This window comes from Panicum virgatum, chromosome 3K, assembly GCF_016808335.1.
Source record: "Panicum virgatum strain AP13 chromosome 3K, P.virgatum_v5, whole genome shotgun sequence".
NCBI lineage: Eukaryota > Viridiplantae > Streptophyta > Magnoliopsida > Poales > Poaceae > Panicum > Panicum virgatum.
Window position 1 is genome coordinate 1,213,058 of NC_053138.1, and position 21,916 is coordinate 1,234,973.

General features: G+C 45.3%; 4 protein-coding genes and 1 long non-coding RNA gene across 6 annotated transcripts; 2 read left to right on the top strand and 3 right to left on the bottom strand.

The window, feature by feature from the left end:
- Positions 1–28: 28 nt before the first annotated feature.
- Positions 29–4,054, bottom strand: LOC120696613 (histone-lysine N-methyltransferase, H3 lysine-9 specific SUVH3-like). The gene is made up of 3 exons (XM_039979571.1): positions 3,752–4,054; positions 995–3,056; positions 29–398 (listed from the first exon to the last, which is right to left on the bottom strand). Exon 2 carries the CDS (start codon positions 3,045–3,047, stop codon positions 1,044–1,046), a length of 2,004 nt encoding a protein of 667 aa, XP_039835505.1. The 5' UTR covers positions 3,048–3,056; positions 3,752–4,054; the 3' UTR covers positions 29–398; positions 995–1,043.
- A 135-nt stretch (positions 4,055–4,189) lies between these two features.
- Positions 4,190–6,123, bottom strand: LOC120696614 (mitochondrial import inner membrane translocase subunit TIM8-like). The gene is made up of 2 exons (XM_039979572.1): positions 5,954–6,123; positions 4,190–4,595 (listed from the first exon to the last, which is right to left on the bottom strand). The coding sequence occupies exons 1-2, from the start codon at positions 5,999–6,001 to the stop codon at positions 4,410–4,412; spliced, it is 234 nt and encodes a 77-aa protein (XP_039835506.1). The 5' UTR covers positions 6,002–6,123; the 3' UTR covers positions 4,190–4,409.
- Positions 6,124–7,566: 1,443 nt separating this feature from the next.
- Positions 7,567–14,573, top strand: LOC120696615 (alpha-L-arabinofuranosidase 1-like). 2 transcript variants are annotated; one of them, XM_039979574.1, is made up of 18 exons: positions 7,567–7,931; positions 8,465–8,677; positions 8,765–8,819; positions 9,377–9,573; positions 9,917–10,038; positions 10,125–10,272; positions 10,913–10,982; positions 11,099–11,244; positions 11,327–11,372; positions 11,452–11,504; positions 12,014–12,158; positions 12,382–12,500; positions 12,623–12,694; positions 13,145–13,248; positions 13,440–13,496; positions 13,579–13,771; positions 13,854–13,997; positions 14,254–14,573. In XM_039979574.1, the coding sequence occupies exons 2-18, from the start codon at positions 8,501–8,503 to the stop codon at positions 14,374–14,376; spliced, it is 1,971 nt and encodes a 656-aa protein (XP_039835508.1). In that variant the 5' UTR covers positions 7,567–7,931; positions 8,465–8,500; the 3' UTR covers positions 14,377–14,573. The 2 variants fall into 2 exon arrangements, with proteins under 2 accessions (XP_039835508.1, XP_039835507.1); XM_039979573.1 differs by having other exon boundaries at positions 7,621–7,931; positions 8,498–8,677.
- LOC120696616 lies at positions 14,444–15,498 on the bottom strand. Its single transcript, XM_039979575.1, has one exon. The coding sequence runs from the start codon at positions 15,378–15,380 to the stop codon at positions 14,757–14,759; it is 624 nt and encodes a 207-aa protein (XP_039835509.1). The 5' UTR covers positions 15,381–15,498; the 3' UTR covers positions 14,444–14,756.
- A 2,726-nt stretch (positions 15,499–18,224) lies between these two features.
- LOC120696617 lies at positions 18,225–20,594 on the top strand. The gene is made up of 2 exons (XR_005684248.1): positions 18,225–18,836; positions 20,053–20,594. It is a non-coding gene; the product is annotated as an uncharacterized LOC120696617 (long non-coding RNA).
- Positions 20,595–21,916: the final 1,322 nt, after the last annotated feature.

The following is a 21,916-nucleotide window of genomic DNA, read 5'->3' on the forward strand; positions in this document are numbered from 1 at the left end:
TTTCCCAAGTTACCAAAAATTGCTGTCTTTTGCCAAACTATTGGAGAAGTATTTTTAAAGTTTTTGCCAAAAATCAAAGATAACAACTCGATTTGCCAAACTCTTGGAGATGCTCTTATATTACAGAACTTAAAACAGTCCGTAGCGCAGACGTACATGACACCACATACTGCCATTCTAGAGTCTGGGCCCTAGGGTAACACATTTTTCCTAAACTAGAGCATTCCAGCCAGACATGCTTACACAAAATACCCATTGCCACAAAAGCTAAGCGCCTCACTGACTACTAACGCGCATTTCAACCTACTACCTGTCTGCCCCGTTGCCAGTAGCAGTAGAAACCAAAATCCTTTACAAGACAAGTCCCTGCTTACACAAGCCCAAAGGAACACTGCAACCTGAAAAGACAAGATAGAAGCATTAAGTAACCATGGCCAAATTGAGCTTACCAAAATTTACCGTACAATTTTACCACATTACACACATTGACAAATGCATGAGCAATGAAATGCATTGTTACTCTAGTTGTCAGCGACTTTTTCCCAGATTTTAGCAAAACATACAATGCTCAACTGCCTTATCTTTATGTGTGGAATGACCTGCAGTCCTGATAAAAAGTTGTCCTTTCTTGTGCTTTTTCTTGGGGGTAGAAAGAAAAGATGTTGGGGTTGAGATGGACATGCATTGTCCAAATGTTGGCCAAGAACAGAACTGAATTATTAAACAATCTTAAAAGTGCCATCATGAATAACAGCTACTCAATATGTAAACAAGACTGTGATCTACTAACCAGCAACCACTGAGCACCGGAGCAAGATATATTCAAATTTAGAAGGATTATATTGATGATTGATAAATTCGATAAAAAGAAAATAATCATCATAAAAAATATACAGAATAGTAAAGAGTTCAGCAGAATGGATCAATACTAATACATAGTAAGTTGTAAGAATAATTTGTAGCGCAGTGATCAGAAATGATAAAATTTCTTTACCTGCTTTAGTATATAAGTTCATGCATTCCCAGCACGTCTTTCAGTTTTATCAGAAAGAACCTCGGCAATTGGTAGAGCCACAAAGGCATGGCTTGAGTTTGGGAGCATTTGGAAACTTTCCCTTGATGCCAGGAGGAGCTCCTCTTGTTCCATAATCATAGGTCAATTCAGTCATGGGAGGAATATGTTTCATTGCAAAAAACATGATATGTGGGTAACTGTTGTCGGCATGATCATACTGTACAGGCTGCCAAAGGAGATTTGGAGAACAGCTATGGTTCAGAAAGCGAGCCACATTACCTGAACTTTTTGCACTTATGACAATAGGTAATTTCTTTAGTCTCTCAGTTCTGACATTAGCACTTGCGTCTTCAAGTAATTCTGCTCCTTGGTTCCATCTTAAAGTCTTATCAATGGGCCATGATGTGCAAAAGGCATATTCATCTTCCTCTCCATCCATGTTCATATTTGTTTCATCAATGATTTTACCAGCATACTCACAGATGAATGTGCCAGCACGAATGGGATCCCAAGACCGGACACCCCATCCACAATCCCCAGTCCAAAAGACCTCAAAGTTCAGATAAACACCCTTCTGTGTGACCCTGTTTCGACAATCCTGAGAACACTGGCATCTGGAAGAGCACTCATAAAGCATTGGAATATGCTTCACAAGCAATCCAGAGGAGGTGTAAGGAAGATCACCACCGTTCAGCTGTGAACATGAACAATTAGGATCACCAGGCAAGCACACACTAGGACACTTGCAGCTCTGTAATGCTTTTGTCTTGCTAAGTGGCCTCAAATACTCCACTCCAGTTACATAGTTGAAGTAGCTTGGCCCTTTCTCATCATCAACATCATTGACAAGGCAAACAGGTGTGTTCTCCACTTTTGATGATAAATCCAGTAGTATAGCCTTGTCTCTTGTTGCAGGATTTGCTTTCCACTTCTCAGTCATCTTCCAAACTGAAATTCCATCAGGCTGTCCTGGCTCCCTTCTCAGATTGTACTTGAACACACTAAAACCATTCTTTGCTTTGTCCATCCAGGAATCTTCGACCCGATAAAGTCCATCATAGATGTAAATTTTGCCCGAGTTTAAGAAAGGGTCTTGTTCACTGCGCACAACCCTGATCAGGTTTTTCTTTTTCATGCTGTTCATGAGAGCGAGGTTACCTCTTTCAAGCTTCTGATCATGCTTCTCCTTGTGCCGACTATTGCCTCCCTGGCCTGTGTACACCAAAATGTTCATGTCATTGTCATCATTCTCATAACCACCAGATGAGATGATGCTGACAGCCAGAGTATCATTGTTTCCAACATGCTTAGCGGAAATGTAATCAATGCCAGCCATTGCAGGTGCATGTAAGCCTACAATGCACATTTCAATCCTGAAGAAGAAAATGTCTCCAATTTCAACACCAGGTACAGGTCCTATGGTCTTCAGGTTATTGATCCTCAGGCCATTCTGCATCATGAGAGTACCAGCTTTCAAGTCAGCCCTCCTGCCTGCGTTCTCTTTTTCATCGAGTTGCAGTATACGGCGCCGAAGTGAATCAAACATCATCATGATTTCTTCAACCGATTCATTTGGGTCACTTGACGAGGATGGACAGGAGGTGAGTTCTATGTTGAGGCTTCTCTTTGTTGACCTGCGCTTGATGTTAGCTGCATCAGAGTACCCAGCCTGCTGAATCCTCTTGGTTGTCTTCCGTGATGTTGATGCTGGTTTTTTATGGTCAGAAAAGGGCTTGTAGTCTTCATCCGATGATTCATATTCATGTCGCGGAATGGGAAATGCTGCTGAGATTGGAGTAGCCTTCATAGGAATTGGTGACTTTGGTAACGGCTGATCAAATGCTGCTGCAGATTGTTCTGGTGAGGCGCGCGGCCTGAACGGCGTGACAAAAACTAGCATTGGATCAGTTGACTGGGTTGTCACATCATATCCCAGAGGAGTTGGGAACATTGGTGCTAATGACCGCAAAGGCTTCATGTCCAATGGTTGCTCTTGATCATCATTTTCTGATTCATCTTGCGAGTTCTTCATGGTGAACTCCTGATAGTTGCACTGAACAATGGTCAATAAAGGTCACCGAACAGTCTGTATTTGTAATGGTAGCAGTGATAAAAATAACCAACAAATTGTGATTACCGTGTGTAAAATGTATGCAAAATTGTGTACTAAACAAGTGAGATGGATGTACAAGAAACAAGAAACAGAAATGACAGACACAAAATAAAATATAAGAGATAACACAAATGACGAGCAAAACAACGACAAATGACAATTTCTAAAAGAAAATAACAGGAGCATAATATCTTCTTAAGTCCAACAATAATCAAATCTAGAAGAAAATGAATATCCATTGATCATTGCATGTTTTGCTGAGCATAAAGAAGTCACACTAGATATATGTATCTAGTATGCTTACAGATTCAAGTGGATGGATTCACACAAAGCACAAATGCTTCAGCGATCTTCCACCTTTACATATTAATAAAATAAAATGCAGGTATAAATAAAGAGACGATGGGGGGGGGGGATATGATATATTTCTGCAACATTGAGGAGATCGCCCAGGCAACCAGAAAAAAGAGGGCCATTTCTTTCAGTCAAATCTAAATCTTAGGTTATTCTAGGCAACCACTTGCACGCACCAAAAGAACACTAGCAAAATCAAGAGTTGGGCGTTGAGACTAAAACTTTCAGAGTAGCAGATTGGCTAGGGAAGATGAGATGAGAGCTGTAACCTTGGGGGTGTCGCCGGAGCAAACAGTGCACGGAGTCTTCGGAGCTCACAAGGTCGGAAGAAAAAGGCGCTGGGTGCTGTGCTGGTACAGTGGTGGAGTTGCTCCTCGTTCAGGTCGCTTCTCTCAAGATATATACGAACACGTATACGAACACGGGACAGCAGGCAAGTCGTGTCACCGCTCATTAATCTCTGGCGGACTGGCTTTCACCAAACAAAACAGTGAATCCACTCTCCACCGTTGGACTTGGTTAAACCTCGAGATACGGGCCCCTGGAATTTGCTGGAAACAACTACAAAGAATGTAAAATAGTAGTTGCTAAACTGATGAATCAGCGGTTAGTCGACGTAGCCAGGATAGGGTGGTAAATTTGTAGGCCTTGTTGCACATCAGCTCATGATCATTTTAATCCAACATCACGTCACCTTAGAACGCATGTAGGAGCATTTTTTGGCCTCTGCTTCACTCCAGGTTAAAACATAGAGAAGTACTAACAGAACATTGCACATTGGGCCTGCCTTTCTATCAATTTCACCAACAATAGTGCGCCAGCAAAAATATAGCAGAACTCGTGCTACAGCACAACACATGTACTCTGTTTGGATGGTCCAGAGGGTACAAGAATTTTAGCTGTAGAGAAACGCCGATGTGACTTCAGCTAGCGCTCGGTGAAGCGTTGCATGGTCATCATCTTCACTTCTGCGAAGCGTTTTGCGCAGTTGGACAAGCACGAAGCCTCACTCCTGCTGAAGCTGCTTCCGATGCTCCCAGTAACGCATTTGTCCCAGCAAACATGAGTCAGCTTTGCCACGAGCTCGTTTGTCAAGGCCTTCGTTCTCTCCTCCTGCAACACACGAAAATTTCTTCAGTAATTCTATTTCTGTCAGAGGAACCATCACTGTGTCAGTTCAGTTGCACAGTTTTTTCCCCAAAGAGATACGGGAGGCACTAATTGTAAATGCTACAAAAGATTCGAAGGATACAGGGTGATACTAATTAACTCTCCAGTATGCAGATAAGAAAATCAAACTGAGACAGAAATCAGTTCCTTGAGTAGCAAAGGTACTTTAACAAAGGCCATGTTTCCGTGAAGCATAATAGAAGGAAAGAGTCATTGCCTCATGTAACTATTCGCTTCAAATTGGAAATTTGACATCACCAACCATCATTATTACCCCAGGTTCGACTACTTAACTACAAAATGCAGACTTTTGCGCTATTTAGACCTTGCAGATCACCACAGCACATCTGTAAGTGTAAACATGCTAATTTTTATGCTACTCACAACTACACAGCTCACAAATTTCACTACAGAACCATCACAGATGCTGTCTAAAAATAGTTAATCTCAATCATAGAAACAGTGTGCATCCTGGACAGATATTAGGTTCAGTTAAAAACACGGGAATGCAACATGCCAGCTCCTTGTATAAATCACACATAGACATGGGAATTCAAGAGAGTTTAAATTCAAGCAATTAGCTTATAAACTAAACTGTTTCTTTGTTACCATGAGGCCAAACTCTTTTTATGGATCCACGAGATCACTTATTATTATATGGATCCATGAAGTCACTTTTAACACCCATTCTGAACTAACACGGTCGTTAAGTACGGGTTACAAGAAAACCAGTCAGGAAGTCCTGTTAGTTTAGATCAGATAGAAACATTTTATATTTTTTTTAGAAAAAAAAATGTGTGAGCCCATTTAGGCTTTGCCAGAATTAGCAGAGAGATAGTTCGATAAATCAGTACACAGTCATTGCTATGTATGGTTTACGAACAGAGAAAAATCTGGTACTACCTCCAGTTATAGAATGGATCTGAGAGCAGTTACATCTCTGTACGAACCCCTGCCACACCTGTAAACCCCGAATCCAGGGGCACTATCGCTCTCAGCATATTAAAGATTCGCTTAGCTCTATTATAATCCAGGAACTATATAGCAGAGCACACCGAAGAAGAATAATAAGTCTAAACAACGGAAAAGGGGAAGATACGAAATCCACGTGGGGGTTTAATGGTTCACACAGCAAGAAGAATCAGTACATTTTAGCCACGATTTACCAAGTTTTTGCATCATAGGTGCCTGCCTAGGTGTACATCGAGCAGCAGCGTCCACTAGATCAGAGAGCCCGAGAGGGGGGAATCGCTAATCACATCAGATGTTCTTTTTAGGTCTACTAGGTTGGAGTGGGATACCTCTATGAGCGCCTTGAGGCGCGGGTTGTTGAGGACCGAAGCATCCATGGCTTGGCTTGGCTGGCTGGCCTTCCTCTCTGGAGCTCGATCTCGGTGGTGCCGGGTGCCCTCGCCGATTTTTTTTCTAGGCAAGAACGGGAATGGGAGGAGCGGAGGCAGGAGGGGAGAAGTGGAGATGTTGGTAGTTGGGCCTTGATTTGACGAGCTGGGCTTTTGGGCCTAGTAACCTTTTTGGGCCGGGCCTAGACCGGGGAACCACTTGAATTGTGCATATGTAAGGGAATTCCAACCAATTTACGTCAATCTGGAGCATTTGCCGGCTCAGTCTTCGAAGATACTCATAGGAGTATGATTTGCGTATGTGTGTTCATAAGGGTGTGAGTGTGCATGCGTTGTGAGTGTCTGAGTTGTACTGTGTAATCTAAAAAAACCAAATTTATATTTTTATTTATCAGGACAAGACAATTGTGCTAGCTAACTAGCGATGCACACGATCGTTTCGATGCGTAATCGTACGGTTACGTTTCGGAAAGATAATGATATAGTACATACTAGTATGTGACGTCATCAACCGTCATCTTTAATAATTGACATGGTGACAGATATGGATGGATACACAGGTTTCTTGCATTGCTTCTCTTCATGCCTTGTGTGATGATGGATCGATGGATAGATAGAGTTTGTTCCGGTTTTGGCGGTTGCGTCCATTTTAATTCTATGCGCTACCGCCACGCAACACTAGCCAAAGTGAGCACCATCTGTCTGTCTGTCACTGCTAGTGCGATCGATCCATGTTGCATTTGGAGCCAAGCAAAGCCATGGACTCACGCATCGCATTTGCATTGCACGCGCACGAGTAATACCAAGACAGCAAAACGACGTCAATTTTTTTTTAATTTCAGTCATCCAGCAGAGCTATGCATAATGCTGGTCTCCTGAATCGTTCCAAGTGGGGTATTTGGATCCCAGCAGCTAAAATTTAGTCATGTCATGTCCGATGTTTCGATGCCAATTAGAAGGAAGTAACATGAGCTAATTATAAAGTCTAGGGCTAATTCGCGAGCGAATGTTGAATGCTAGTGTTTTTTCTTAATTACTCCATGCATCTCTAGCTTATATATTTACAGTCTCATCAGTTCTATTTAAAGGTGGGACCAGAAGGGGCACGGCCATTGCTGTTGAGTGCTTCACTCTAATTAAGTTGCTGAGTGCTACCTGGCACCTACTAGCAGTTTGAACTTAATTTCAAGATACGGCCGGAATTAAACAAGACGACACTCTTTGCTAGCTGTTGAGTGCTTCATCAAGTAAGTGTGATGACGCGCGCCACGTCAAAACATTGATTTGCTAGGCGGTAGAATTTTTCTTGCACAAATGGAGTAGAAACTAGTTAGTTTCAACTTTCAAGGCATGAAACAGAAGGAAAACCATGAACCGGCTAATTAGTAGCCTTTGACAGTGTGAGTAATTAGCTAGCTAGGGTGGAAGCACACAAAAGGTACACCAAAGATGCGGCCACAGCCAGATCAAGGCTCCAAAGTCGTTCCTTGACGAGGGGAATTGCCCGCTCCATGATTAGTACTCCTCCAGAAATGCTTGATAATAATTAAGAAAAAAAATAAAAAATCCAAATGGGGCGGATAAGGCGACAGTGCCGCTCGTCGGGCCCACATGACGGCAGCCGCGCGCCGCCAACCGCCGCCGAACGAAGCCGCGCTCCGGCAAGCAACTGGCCGCGGCGCGCCCCCTGACGTCCGCCTTCTCCGGCACAAGATGGGCGTCTAGACCGGAGAGCGGAGCCGGGCTCCACCACACTCCTTGCGTGGCTTCCGTAGTCCGTAGGCACACTTCCCTTCAAAGCCACTGCTTCGTCTTCCTCTACTTAAGCGCACGCCCCCCGGGCCCGTGCCCTGTACTCGCGTCCGGGACCGGGAGCTCGCCTCTTCTTCCTGAGGAGGTGTTGGATGGTGGATGCATGGTGAGCGCTTCGCTAAAGACTCCATCTTTTCTCACCCACTTGCTGATATTTAGTTTCCTGTTCTTTTGGTTCCAATTTGAGCTCTTGGTTGTGCGGGCAAGTTGTTTGATGGAATGCCCGAGAGGGAAGAATTGGTTAATCTCTGCGTGTGTTTTTTCCCTTTTAAATAAAGGAGCGTCCGGTGTTAGTTGAAGGCGAATCTCTATGTGCTTTTGTCTGGTGAACGAAGTGATCGATAATCTCGAGGCCCTTATTTGCCTATTTATAATAATTTATCCCTATGTCTTATCACAGCTTTTCAGTTTTAGATTTCCAGTGTACGGAAGAAGATGAACTCTACTCTGGCTTATATATACATTGTTTTAGACGTTCATCGGTTCTTTTCCGTATGTACCATTACTATGTGTTTGCCTTTTAGTTGTTCTATTGCTGCTTCAGTTCTCTCGAAAATGGAGATGCCATTTTGTTGTAGCTTCAGTTTCAGTCTAGCTCAACTGACCTGTATGATACTCTCTTCTCTATTTGTCCATTAGACACACTCATTGCATTAGTTCTTACAAGGGAAGCCTATGGATTTCAAGGAAGCGTCATCTACTACAATCTTCTGCCTCTTGCTCCTATTCTGCCTGGGCTGCAGATGCCTGGCATCAGAACTAGTGGCCACACAGGCAGCAACTCTCAAGGTTGACGCCTCACCGCAGTCAGCCCGAAAGATCCCTGAAACACTATTTGGGATATTTTTTGAGGTGGGACAGTAATTTATTCATACATGCCAGTTTCTTGGGCTTCTCATGTTTTACCACATATAATCAAATGAATTGGTTATACTGTAGGAGATCAATCATGCAGGAGCTGGTGGAATTTGGGCAGAGCTTGTTAGTAACCGAGGTACGTCGGTTATCCTTGATTGTACTGTGCCTTTTGGAATGAACTTTCTGGAAAGAGACTGGACCTGCTTATTTTTTGCTGTGGGTGACATGCAAAAGAATTTTTCCCATTTAATAGCCTCAAGGTGATAATTTGGCACATTGTCTGGTAAACTCAAATCTGTGCTCCCTGAACATTTTTTTTTCAAACCATGATTATTCTGAGCATAGTATGGCCCTGTTTGGGACCGCGAGCGGGATAAGCGTAACGCGGCTCGCGGCCCGCTTATGCGATTTTTGGCCGTGCAGTTCAAATCTCGCGTATTACCTTCGCATGCGGCCAGAATAAGCACGTAGGAAGCGAGGCGTTCGGCGGGATTCTTTTTGTGTTTTTCGCGGATAAGCACCGCAAACGCAGTCCCAAACAGGGCCTATGATTATCTGAAACAATAATACCAAGTTTATTCTGATCATAAGCTGGGAAAAAACATAATAGGTCATTTCTGTCAGATGCTGTTGTCAGTTGTTGATGTTCAACTTCATGGTTCGGCATAAACAGCTTCTGGATTTATGCTTCAGGTTTCGAAGCTGGAGGCCCACATACTCCCTCAAACATTGACCCATGGTCCATTATTGGAGATGACTCTTCCGTATTTGTGGCGACTGATCGTACATCATGTTTCAGTCGAAACATTGTTGCTCTGAGGATGGTGGTCCTCTGTGATGACTGTCCTACTGGTGGTGTTGGTATTTACAACCCGGGGTTCTGGGGCATGGTATGACTTTACCATATATTGCGTGTATGAGAAATGGATAGTTTCATTGGGACTATCTAGTTGATATCAATAATTTGTATGATACTGTTGTAGCCTTAGGTAGTTATGCTATGTGATTTTTTTTCTTTTCCATATTTTGCCAATTCCCAATTGCGGTAACAATTGCAATAGCTGAAGGACTAGTGTTAGGAATTATGACCATCAAAGCTCCAGGCATTTTCTCTATATTATTTAGTAGTGTTACCTTTCATGTTCTGATGTTAGGAAGATATTCAGTACGTGTTCTGTTTTCCAACCTTTTCAACTATTTTCCTTTCTATAATGTTATCATTTAATCTTGCAGAACATAGGAGATGGAAAAGCGTACAATCTTGTTATGTACGTTAAGTCACCAGAAACAACAGACTTGACTGTTTCACTAACAAGCTCTGATGGGTTGCAAAACCTGGCTTCAACTACTATAACGTTAGTGTCTTTTCTCTCAATATTGGGATGGGATCAAGGAAAGTATTTGGATATTCAAAACAGCTGAAAGGATTGCTTTGTTGCAGAGTTTATGGTACATCAAATTGGACAAAAGTGGAGCAGAAGTTGGTTGCTAAAGGAACCAATAGAACCTCAAGGCTTCAAATAACAACTAACAAAAAAGGAGTTGTTTGGTTTGATCAAGTCTCACTCATGCCTGAAGACACATACAAGGTATATTACAGTATTAATATATTATTATGGATCTTATAGTGAAAGACACAACTAAGGCCAAGAAAAAACCTTATAAAATATGAATACTAAATATAGATTAGTAGTGAACCTCTCAGTACGAATCACTAGTCATTTACTTCCGACTAGCAACAAAACATTGCCCCTTTAAACCAAAAATAAAAAAGGTCAGCAGGTCGAGACTCCCCCCTTCAGTTATCCAATAATTATGTCCCATTTTCATTGACTATTGGGCTGCGTACATCGATGATGTGCCAAGCATGCTCTGTGACACCCACTTGGCTGCAACATTTTTACTATGATCTGCACTTCATCTTCCTGCAAACCATACTACTGACCACCTATAACTGTTTACCTCAAGAGAAGAATAGTGTACTGTAGCACCCAGTTCACTGCTTTAGTTTACTTGATGAACGAAATCACCAAATAAATGTTTCTAATCGATACCATGTTTGGCTGAATTTATATTTTGATTCATCTTTTTCATGTACTCAATATCTCCAGATTCGTTAATCTTGTCATAATCTTGAAAATGGAATTGATCTGTATCTGGTATATGGTCATAATTACCGTGCAAGAGTTTATCTGAGTATCTGTCAACAATGCTTCTCGTTACACACAGGGACATGGTTTTCGCACAGAACTTATATCCATGCTTTTGGATTTGAAACCGCGATTCTTGAGATTTCCTGGTATGCTCCATCTTTTCTGATTGAAAATCAGGTTCTTGATTTTGGACATTTATGATAGATTGATATATGTTCATACACGCTGGGATAATCGACTAGATTCCATACAACTATTGCAGGAGGCTGCTTTGTAGAAGGCGATTGGTTAAGAAATGCATTCAGGTGGAGAGAATCTATTGGTCCATGGGAAGAGAGGCCTGGACACTTTGGGGATGTTTGGCATTACTGGACTGATGACGGCCTCGGATATTATGAATTTCTCCAGGTACAAGATTACACTGCTTCAATTCACCTGTCCTTTCCTGTCATTGTCCCTCTAACAATTAACTTTGAAATGTACATCAAAGCTTGCGGAGGACCTGGGTGCTGCCCCAATCTGGGTATTCAACAATGGTAATTGTTTTCGGACTTGTTAAATCATTGATCACTGTTGGCCTTCTGAACTGATAGAAAGTCCACCCATAAAACTCAGGAGTTAGCCACAATGATGAAGTTGATACTGCTGCTATTGCTCCGTTTGTAAAGGTATGTTTTTTTAGCTCCAAAGTTATTTCTCTAGCAGGCTAAACATTTTTTTTGTAATAGAAATATAAGAGTCTTCAACTTTTTTAATGCACTGTACTTTCTCTGCAATAGGTGCAAATTACCATCGTATATCAGAATAATAGCATTTCATTTATTTGTGAGCTAGAAAACATATGTCAAGATGAAAAATTTATTACTCAGATTACAGCGACAACAATAACATGTGATCAATGTTGAATAATACTGAAGTTATTCTCTTATTCTTGAGTGCTGAAAAAAAAGATATTGTGATGGGTTTAGTCCATTCCTTTTTACTCTGGCAGTTCACATGCAGATATGATGCTTGGCTTGAGTTGTACATTTGTACTACCAAGATTCTCCATGAACTAGCTTCTTCCTTCATATGAATAGTGGCTAACTGAATAAGACCTTATATTCCTATAGACTTAGGTAGTTTTTATACTCATGATTGTAGTTTAATTGCTGTGGAACTGTTTGTTTTTCTACAGGATGTATTGGACAGTCTAGAATTTGCAAGGGGGAGTGCGGATTCAACATGGGGTTCTGTTAGGGCTGCGATGGGGCACCCTGAACCATTCCCAGTGAAATATGTTGCAATTGGAAATGAAGATTGTGGAAAAAAATTTTACCGCGGTAAATTTTTCAATTACATATGTATTGCATCCTTAATAGAGTTTAAGTCGAGAAGGTTTTGTGCACAAGGGCTACCCAATATCCCTTTATTAGGAAAAGAAAATTAAGTTGAACATAATTCCAAGTGGTAGTCAACAAGGGAAATAACTTCACCTACAATCTGTTTGTATAGATGAAATGTACTTTTAGTTGCATGCTTATATTCTCAGTTTCTGTTGAACAGGTAATTACCTCAAGTTCTACAATGCTATAAGGCAGGCCTATCCAGATATTCAAATGATTTCAAACTGTGATGGCTCGTCTAGACCACTTGATCATCCTGCTGATTTATACGACTTCCATGTAAAGTTCTTGTTGCCATATCTATTTGTCTCAGTTTTTCTCTGTCTTGATTCTTGTAGTTCTGTTTAACAATTCATTGTCAATTTTCCTTTTCTTAAATCTCGAAAATCCTTCTTTTTTAGGTATATACCGATTCTAAAACTTTGTTTAACATGAAGAGCACATTCGACAGCACATCTCGTAGTGGACCAAAGGTAAATCTCAACTTTCACAAGGAAAATTCTTGAGAAATAACTCTCTTTCATGACCTATCGTTTATATTGATTCAGGACATCCTGATATTTCTCTTGGGGTGTTCTTAGGATAGTATAAAAATTAAGGAAAGGGTCCTGTGTTTCTTATATAATCACTGCCCTGGAAATGTTACAACTTACAACTCCTAGTGCGAATCCTAGCTAAAAAAAAGACAGGAGGGAGAATAAGGTTGCAAATTCTTAGGGGTCATTGTTATCATAATGGACTACGAGAAATATACATATGTGGAGCCTTAGCCGCAAGTACTGCTTTTTGTGATGTTATTTTCATGTTCAAGACTCTGAAGAACTTCATTGACTTCCTTCCTTTCTCACCATCATTCATGCCTATTGGCATCATTATTTCCTGTTCAGACAGCAAACATTTTTCTGAATATGATTCAAATGCAGGCCTTTGTGAGTGAGTACGCCGTTTGGAGAAGTGATGCAGGTAGAGGAAGTCTTCTTGCTTCATTGGCGGAAGCTGCTTTCCTTACTGGTCTGGAGAAGAACAGGTGCTCTCTCTATTACTGAAATTGTTGGTTGTTAGTTGCATGATGATCAGACCTGAGTTTTCGTGGATAAATTGTAGATGACATCTTTTCGCTTTAGTCACCATGACCTGATGAACTTCCATCTGCTGTTGTTTCACTACTAAGAAAGTCTTTACTGAGAGTTATTTAACCTTCTTGTTGTTTCTTTGCAGTGACATTGTTCAGATGGCAAGTTATGCTCCACTATTTGTAAATGACAATGACAGAACGTTAGTATTTATGGGTTGATGCTTTCTTTATTTCTTTTTTGATTTAACATTGAGGTAAATTTTGTTTGAATAAAACTGTCAGGTGGAACCCAGATGCTATCGTCTTCAACTCGTGGCAACATTATGGAACTCCTAGTTACTGGATGCAGACACTTTTCCGTGAGTCCAGCGGTGCTATGATTCATCCAATTACAGTCAGTTCCAACTACTCTGGTTCGCTAGCAGCATCTGCAATTACTTGGCAGGATTCAGAGAACAGCTTCCTAAGAGTAAAGGCAAGTAAAATTTATCACATCCATCCTAGCTACTATCTGAAGGAGCAAAATCTCCTACTAATCTTGGAATGCTCTTGTGCAGGTTGTAAACTTTGGATCAGATGCTATTAGCCTTACAATCTCCACAAGTGGACTTCAGGCCAGTGTTAATGCTCTGGGATCAACCACCACTGTTCTCACATCCGGGAATGTGATGGATGAAAATTCTTTCAGTAACCCAAACAAGGTAATTTTTGCCCCTTGCTTTTGTCTGAGTGACCAGATGTCTCGATGCATGTTTGCGCTCTGTTTTCAGCTGTCCTCTGGCGCATCTGATTTTTTTTTAAAGAAGGGCAGGAGCACTGCCATATCATATAAGGAGAAGATAGAGTTCAAGTCTTACAAGAATGTGATTACATAAAAAAGCGCCAGATGAAACTATTGTGCAGGTTGTAAACTATTGTGCATCTGAATCCAAAGCCTGATTGTAAACTATTGTGCAGGTTGTGCCGGTGAAGAGCGAGCTGAGCAATGCCGCGGAGCAGATGCAGGTCACGCTGGCTCCTCACTCCGTCAGTGCGTTCGATCTCGCGCTGGCTCAGTCCAAACTTATTGCGGAGATGTGATCATGTGAAGTGGAATGACCCATAGTAGGCTGGTGACAGATACACGAGCAATACACTACAGATGGTGTGATACGCGAATACCAGCAACCAGGGAGTTGCTGTTAGCATCTTGATAAAACTTTGTATAGTGTAACACGATGCAGATATACAGTAAATAAAAATCACATCAGGGTGGTTTGCTGTTGGCTGATTGCTTCCTCCATGTTTGCTTTGCATGTCCGATCATGCCATACTTGCTTTGTTTTACTCATCCATTTTATTTCCAGACATACAGTAAAGCCACATCCTTGTTCACATCCTTCAGAAAAAAAAAGAGAGAAAATGAAACATGTTCGCCCTACTAGACATGACACATCAAGAAGCTGCTTCATCAGTTACTACTAATGAGCCCAGCTGAGCAGCGCGACGGCGAGCTTGGCAAGCTTGAACGCGTCGTCGTTCTCCATCGTCACCGGCGAGGCCACCTTGCTCTTCCGGAACCCCTCCTCACACTCCTCCGCCGCGCTCGCAGCTCTCTCCAGGCACCTCGTGGCCTCGCCGCTCCTCCTGCCCCTGACGGCGGCCGCGCAGCCGGGCTGCCCTCTCACCACGCCGCCGTACAGCGCACGGCACGCCCGGAGGCAGCGCGTCGTCGTCGTGGCCTCGTCGTCGTCCTTGCCGGCGCGCTCCCGGAGCAGGCCGTCGATCTTGTCCGCCGTGCTGGTGGCGTTGGCCGTGAGGAGGTCAGCGGCGATGACGGAGCAGGCGCCGTAGTTCGCGCCGGCGTTGGCGCTCCGGCCATCGGAGCCGAGAGCCTCCAGGCAGAACTGGACGTCGAAGAAGGTGCTGCCACCGCCGACTGTCTTGCAGACGGGGAGTATGCTTGGGACTTGAGAGGTTGTTGCCACCTGGGTCGGGTCGGGCTCGGCGTGAGCGCCGGCGAGGAAGAGAGCGGCGTAGAGCAAGATGGCACTTGCATTGCTCAAGTAGGAGGAGGAGGCGGCGGCGGCGGCTGCCATCGCCATTTTCGTGGCGGATTCTTTTTTCTTCTTGCCAAAGTATGTTGTGTCGTCGTCAGAATTCAGATGAGGATGAGCGGCGCAAGGATTTATACAGAAGGACTGGTTTGACCTTGTGCCACTCGAATTAATGATGTGCAATGTACTGGTCATCATTTATTGTGCACACGTTTTTATAGACACTAAATATTTGCAAAAAAAAACACACAACAGGTGGCACAAGTTGTGGACCACTTGCTCACCGCACAACGAGGGAAACCACCACGTGTAGATGCATGTCTTTACTAGTTTGATGGCAAGATGCCTCTCTGCAGTTTGATCCAGATGCCAGTTACCAGATAACAGCATGATGCCCGACGAGTTCGATCACGACGGTGAACAATGGGCATCAGAGGTCCCTTTCCCTAATCTCATTCTTGGGGAAGCTGGCTCTGTCTGTAACTTGCTCGACGCGGGTCTAGTTCACTTGCTGGAAGTCGGTCTTGCTGCATCCTCGATCAGCGGCGCGCGACTCAGCGGTCTGTCAGTTAGTATGCACGCGTCAGCTTCATGCGCCATGGCTGGACGCCTACCTGACGCCGGAGCAAGAGACGCGTCTGAGGAACAGAGGCTCCTGTTCCGGTGTCTGAGGAACAGACGCCCGGCGCGGTGGTCTGCAGAGGCCGCCGCCCGTGCGACGGCGACGGGGCGAGGCGATGCCGTTCCAGCCGCGTCTCCCGCACGAACCGTCCGCGCGGCAGAGCAACAGTGTCCTCTGACCTGCGCCGCGCTCCAATGGCCGTCCTGAAGCCGGGAGCGGCGGTGACCGCGGCGAGGGGGGCGGACGGTGCTCGGCCCCGGCCGTGGGGGTGGACGGTATTTCATTGACCGTCCACCACTGGGGGGTTACAGGAGCCGTCGGATCTGAAACGTGCGGCTGGAATGGATCCGAGCAGAGGAAGGCCAATGGGCGCGTCGCGTGGGCTGGAAAGCCTAGTAATCAACGTGGGCCGTTAGTCGCGATGCACGGCCCAGGTGGTGGCCGTCGCCGGCGGCTTCCTCACTGTCGGCGGCCTTGACGACAATAGTTCCCCTGCGGACCGGTTCCTCTCCCCTCTCTGAATTCTGAAACTTCTGCATGCGGAGGGCTTTCCGGGGCTATTCTTCCCCGTCGCCGGCCGGCTTCGATATCCTGTGATCCTGGTCAATGCAAGCTGCCGCACGACCTATGGGGTGCTTCATGCTCCAATGATGCATCGCTATTGCAGTTCACTGTTCTCAGCGGTCAGCTCATTCGCTGCGCGCTCTCCGTTGTTCTCCGGGACACAAAGCTCTCAGCTTCTGACGTTGGCTTCTTCTGGTTCGCGTCCTGTGCGTGCATCCACGCCTGACGAACTCAGCTCTGATCCGTCTGTCTCACCAGCAATAATTATGTGTCTCTGCAGTTTGATCCAGATGCCAGGGAACGGCATTGATGCCCGACGATTTCGGTGACGACGGTGGGCACCCGCACCAGAGCTCGCTTTGGGGGGCTGGTAAGGTGCCTCTGCGTGCAGCGATTCAGCACGAACGCGTCGGCTTGGCCCGCCACGGCTGGACCTCACCCGCCGGAGCTTGAGACGCGTCCGAGGAAAGAGAGACTCCTGCTTCGGAGTTGGGAGCGCGTGACCGCCGCGTTTCACCGCCGTGCCGCAAGCCGACGCCCGGCGCGGAGGTCTGCGGGCCGCCATGGCGCCCGCCATCTGTGCGAGGGTGGCGAGGCTGTTCCAGCGTCGTATCCAGCATGAACTGTCCGCGTGGTGGGGCAACCGCGTTCCCCGACTCGCGGCGCGCTCCAGTGGCCGGTGAACGGCGGCGGGAGCGGCGCTCACCGCGGCGAGGGGACGGACGGTGGCTCGTTCCCCGACCAGGGGGTGGACGGTATTTCATTTACCGTCCACCCCTGAGGTTATGGGAGCCGTCCGATTAGCAACGAGCGGCGAGATCCGAGCAAAGGAAGGCGAGCGGGCGCGTTGCGTGGGCTTGAAAGCCCAGGAAGCAGCCCAGTAATCGGCGTGGGCTGCGCATACGGGCTAGAATTCCTGCAACGACTCCACCGACCACCAACCAGGCAGGGCAGCACCTCTCAAAAAAAAAAAAAAAAAAAAACAGGCAGGGCAGCAAGCGTTGGCGAACTAGGTGGGCGAGGACAAAGGGCCATGGCCCAGGTGGTCGCCGTCACCGGCGGCTTCCTCAGCCGCGGCTGCGCACGATCGAATTGAAACTGCTTCAATTCTGCTTTCAAGCAGGGCTCTTCTTCCCCGTCGCCGGCAGGCTTCGACATCCTGTACATGATCCTGGTCAATGCAAGCTGCCGCAGTTCGCCAAAGAAAGATGCTTCATGCTCCAAAGAAAGATGCATCGTTATCGCAGTTCGCTGTTGTCAGCGGTCAGCTCATCCGCTGCGCGCTCTCCGTTGTTCTCCGGGACAAAGCTCTCAGCCTCTGACGTTGGCTTCTGCTGGTTCGCGTCCAGTGCATGCATCCATAGGCATAGTTCAGATTTTATTTCTTTGCAACAAACAAATTTCTCGGTGCGCTGTTCCATGAGAGGAGCAATAAGAGGTGGCTGGTGTAGCACCATCAACGATCCCACTCCGTGGAAGTTGTGTGCCACACTAGACTCTCACTGCAAAGGTGCAAGCTGTTGAGTAGCGCAACCGTGTCCGCTCTTCTGTACAGCTGCAAGTGTATCTAGAAACTATAATCTCGTTTCGTGGAAGGTGGCTCTGCAGTTTGATCCAGATTTCAGGGAACGGCATTGATATGATGCCCGACGATTTCGGTGAGCGAGGACGGTGGGCACCAGAGCTCGCTTTGGGGGAAGCTGTCGTCTGTGCGTGCAGCTAGCGATTCAGTCGCCACGGCTGGACCTCACCCGCCGGAGCATCCGAGGGAGATGGACGGTGGCTCGTTCCTCCGACCACCCCTGGGATCATGGGAGCCGTCCGATCGGCAACGAGCGGCGAGATCAGTGTGGAGGAAGGCGAGCGGGTGTGTCGCATGGGCTTGAAAGCCCACGAAGCAGCTCGCTGAGGCGCCGGCTGACGGACGCGGCGGCTCGCTGCTGCACAGCACAGGCACGGTGGAGGAGAAGGGCTAGAGGCCTCGACGACGACGGCCAGGGCGGGTCCTCGCGCCCTCTCCACGATCCGCTGCTCTCAAGATTTCTCGACAGTGCGTGGCCAGTGTGCTGTTCCCCATCCTCTCATCTCCCGTCATGCCGTCGATGTCGTGCGGTCGTGCCTGATCCTCCGGGCGGCTGCTCGCGTCTCCAGCTCAGTTGCGTCGGCTACATATCGCTTTGCGGCGGCGACGGAGGCCCGCTCTGGTTCAGGCGGTGTGGCGGCCTCAGATCCGCTCTAGCACTCTTCCTCCGTTGCTGCAGCGGCAGGGCCCCCTCGGAGCAAAGCAGTCTTCGTCGGGCCACCCTTCGTCGTACCAGGTATCCGTACCCCCAATAATATCTCCCTATATCTTAGTGCACGCAGCCTTATACTGATGAGGCCGTCTAATTTTTTCGGCTCTGAATAATCCATGTTATATATGTTTTATTTGCCCAACACATCCATGTTGGTTTAGTGCTTAAGTTTGGATGCACACATCATTCTAGGTTGAGTTGGAGTGGATTTTGGTAGAAATTAGATAATTTTAAATCCCAATCCACTCTAGTGCACTCGGACTGGGATAAATACGAGTCCATTGGTTTTCAATGGATTACTGCTTGTGTGGGTCGATCCAAGGGTTGCTGCCAGCGCGGCGGTGGCCATTCTGAAGATGTCCATTGATTTTGTGGGAGGCAGAGCAGCTGCAGCTGCAGCTCGGCTGGAAAAAATTCAGCTGCCCAACCATATTGTCGACTTTGCATCTGGTGGCGGGTGGCGTCTCTGCATGTGTCATGGCCAGCAGGTCCCGTTTGGATGCGTAGCACAAAACGTGCTAGGAAAAGAATCTTCAATGCATGAGCTACTAAATAAAGTTTATTTGTAAAAAATTTTCAAGGATGTGTGTAACTTTTCGCGACGAATCTAATATTGGTAATTAATCCATGATTGACTACAGTAATGTTACAGTAACTATCTTCTAATCGTGCGGTCAAAGATCTCATTAAATTCGTCTCGCGAAATAGCACAGGAGTTGTGGAGTTAGTTTTATAAAATACTTTTATTTAGTATCTCTAATTATTGGTCAAAGTGAGCTATGCTACCCAACCAATAGCGCAGGTTCTCCGATCATCGGAACTGAGCTGGCTGCGCAGTGTCCACGGTGGCTCGGGCACTTGGATTCCCAGGTGTTGCGTTTATTCCGCCAGCGGCCGCTACTGTAACTTGATCTGATACTGTCCACTATGTTTCCCTGTTGTTAGTTTATTCCGCCAGCGGCACCAAAACAGGTTGGGGTTGTGCTTCACAGTGGCAGGAGCCTGAATGAATTCTTTTGATGTATCCGGCCGGTCTTGAATTGAGTTGTATGCAACCTTTTTGCCTCCTATGTCATTGGTTGGTTGTGGACTGGGTTACGGTTTAGCTCTCAACCAAGGAACAGGCCTAGCCTAAATGTAGTCTGTATCATTAAGGAATTAGGCGATATTTACTCTCCTTTTTGTTGTTATATGCATCATTTTATTCATTTATTTATAACATGAAATTATGTCTCTATAGATTGGGCGAAATTCGAGGCAAATGACAAGGATCTTGAGTCAGATGATGCCCTATGGGACCTGTATGAGCGCTGGTGCAAGTTTTTTAACCAGGAGCGTGACCGTGAGGAGATGGCTCGCCGGTTCAGCTCCTTCAAGGAGACTGTGCTGAGAGTGGAGAAAAACAAGAAATCTAATCTGCCTTACAGACTTGCGATTAACAAGTTTGCCGATGGGAAGCTAAGGGAACTCTACATCAAAAGTTCGACCATGAACCATAGAAGGCCTCGTTCTGCTTCACCGATCTATGGGAGTCAAGTAAGGGGCCAGGCCAAGCGGGCCGGCCGCCGCAACTGAAACCTCGAATCCATCTGCAATTGAATTAGGCATTACCGTTCTCAGGATCCACAAGACCCATGAATAACTTTTCGTTCGAACCTGTATTAAGTTATTGTATATGTGTGACTGTCATTCGGAACCATATATGCATGCATATGTCTACTCTACTGAGCTGCATGTTTGGTTCTGTGCAAACTTGCATGCAATTTTTCAAGCTTACCATTACAATTCTATCGCTCTCCCATTTATGTCATTTTCTTCGCTTTTGATGACCCACCGTCAGGGGCATATGCATAGGGGCATATGCATACATGGATGCGTATCTATACTATAAGGATCCGAATAAGTTGAAATTGCTTCCCACCAAAAAAATTTACAATTAACATCCAAGGGGCATGAGGGATTGAGTAATATTACAATTAACCGTCCGCCCTTGGATTAGGTAATCACACTTTTGTAAGTCCCCACTTCCACTCCTCATGCGCGCCCCCTTGGATATTGATCCGGTGGCTCAGATTGAAATTTGCATGATTTGCACCAGATATGTCCCCACATGTTTATTGGGGATCACATATCACATGAAGTTGCTAGCTGCAGAATGGTAACATGTATCATTCTAGAATTTTAGAAATCATGAAACAATATTACTCTGACCTTAACTTCTTGTAAATTCTTATTCCTGTCTACAATGAATCTTATTGGTCCTTGCAGACTTGGTATTTTGCTACTCAAACAATATCTGCGCTTGACCCACTCACTAGTAGTTCAGACATTCTTCCTAGAAAACACGACCAGACAGTCAGCTGTCTGCATGAGGCAATGTTATCTTGCAAGCAACAACTTTTTCATTGCTACAAGTCACAGAACAATAAATGGCAGAGGAAGTATTTACCTGAGATAAACAATCCAGTGTGCCATGGCTGAGAAAGGTACACACCCACAAGCAGTCCAGTGTGCCATGGCTGAGCAAACCTGGTCGATACATAGTCAATCTATCTGTTTTCAGTATGATCTAATCCTGCTGGCCAGTCATGCATGTGCAACAGATGTTAAAGTTTTCTAGTGATGGTTGTAAGATACAAACAAGGATCTATTGTAAAACGTTATGTTCAGTTTGTTGGACAGAACTATTTGCAAGACCTTCAATTAATCAATGTAATTATGTAAAGAATCTATGCCTCAACTCTTCAGCGATGTATTCATAAACTCACTGTGTTCATGGGCATATCTTTTTAATAGCAATATTTTGACTAGGTCAAGATAGTTGTAGTCATCAGCTAACAGCTAGATGTTTCCAGCAGTTCATCTGGTCCCATCAGATTCAAAATTACCAATCACTATGTCTAAGCAAGTGGATTCCAGCGATGCATCACAATTCATCACAATTAACGGCCCACGTTATCACTGGGCCAAAATTAAGCGGCTCCAGCCCAATGGAGTTTTTTTAATTTTTATATTATTTATTTTTTGATTTTTCAAAAATATATGCCGCAAATATTTTTTGCAGATCTGTCCTCCTGTCGCCAATTCAACCGGCGGTAAGGACA

Coding starts and splice junctions, on each gene's coding strand:
- LOC120696613 (XM_039979571.1), bottom strand. CDS start 3,047: ATGAAGAACTCGCAAGATGAATCAGAAAATGATGATCAAGAGCAACCA.
- LOC120696614 (XM_039979572.1), bottom strand. CDS start 6,001: ATGGATGCTTCGGTCCTCAACAACCCGCGCCTCAAGGCGCTCATAGAG. Junction 4,596..5,953: donor GCCTCAAGGCGCTCATAGAG/GTATCCCACTCC, acceptor CGTGTGTTGCAG/GAGGAGAGAACGAAGGCCTT.
- LOC120696615 (XM_039979573.1), top strand. Junction 12,159..12,381: donor TGGAAAAAAATTTTACCGCG/GTAAATTTTTCA, acceptor TCTGTTGAACAG/GTAATTACCTCAAGTTCTAC. Junction 13,497..13,578: donor GTAAATGACAATGACAGAAC/GTTAGTATTTAT, acceptor TAAAACTGTCAG/GTGGAACCCAGATGCTATCG.
- LOC120696616 (XM_039979575.1), bottom strand. CDS start 15,380: ATGGCGATGGCAGCCGCCGCCGCCGCCTCCTCCTCCTACTTGAGCAAT.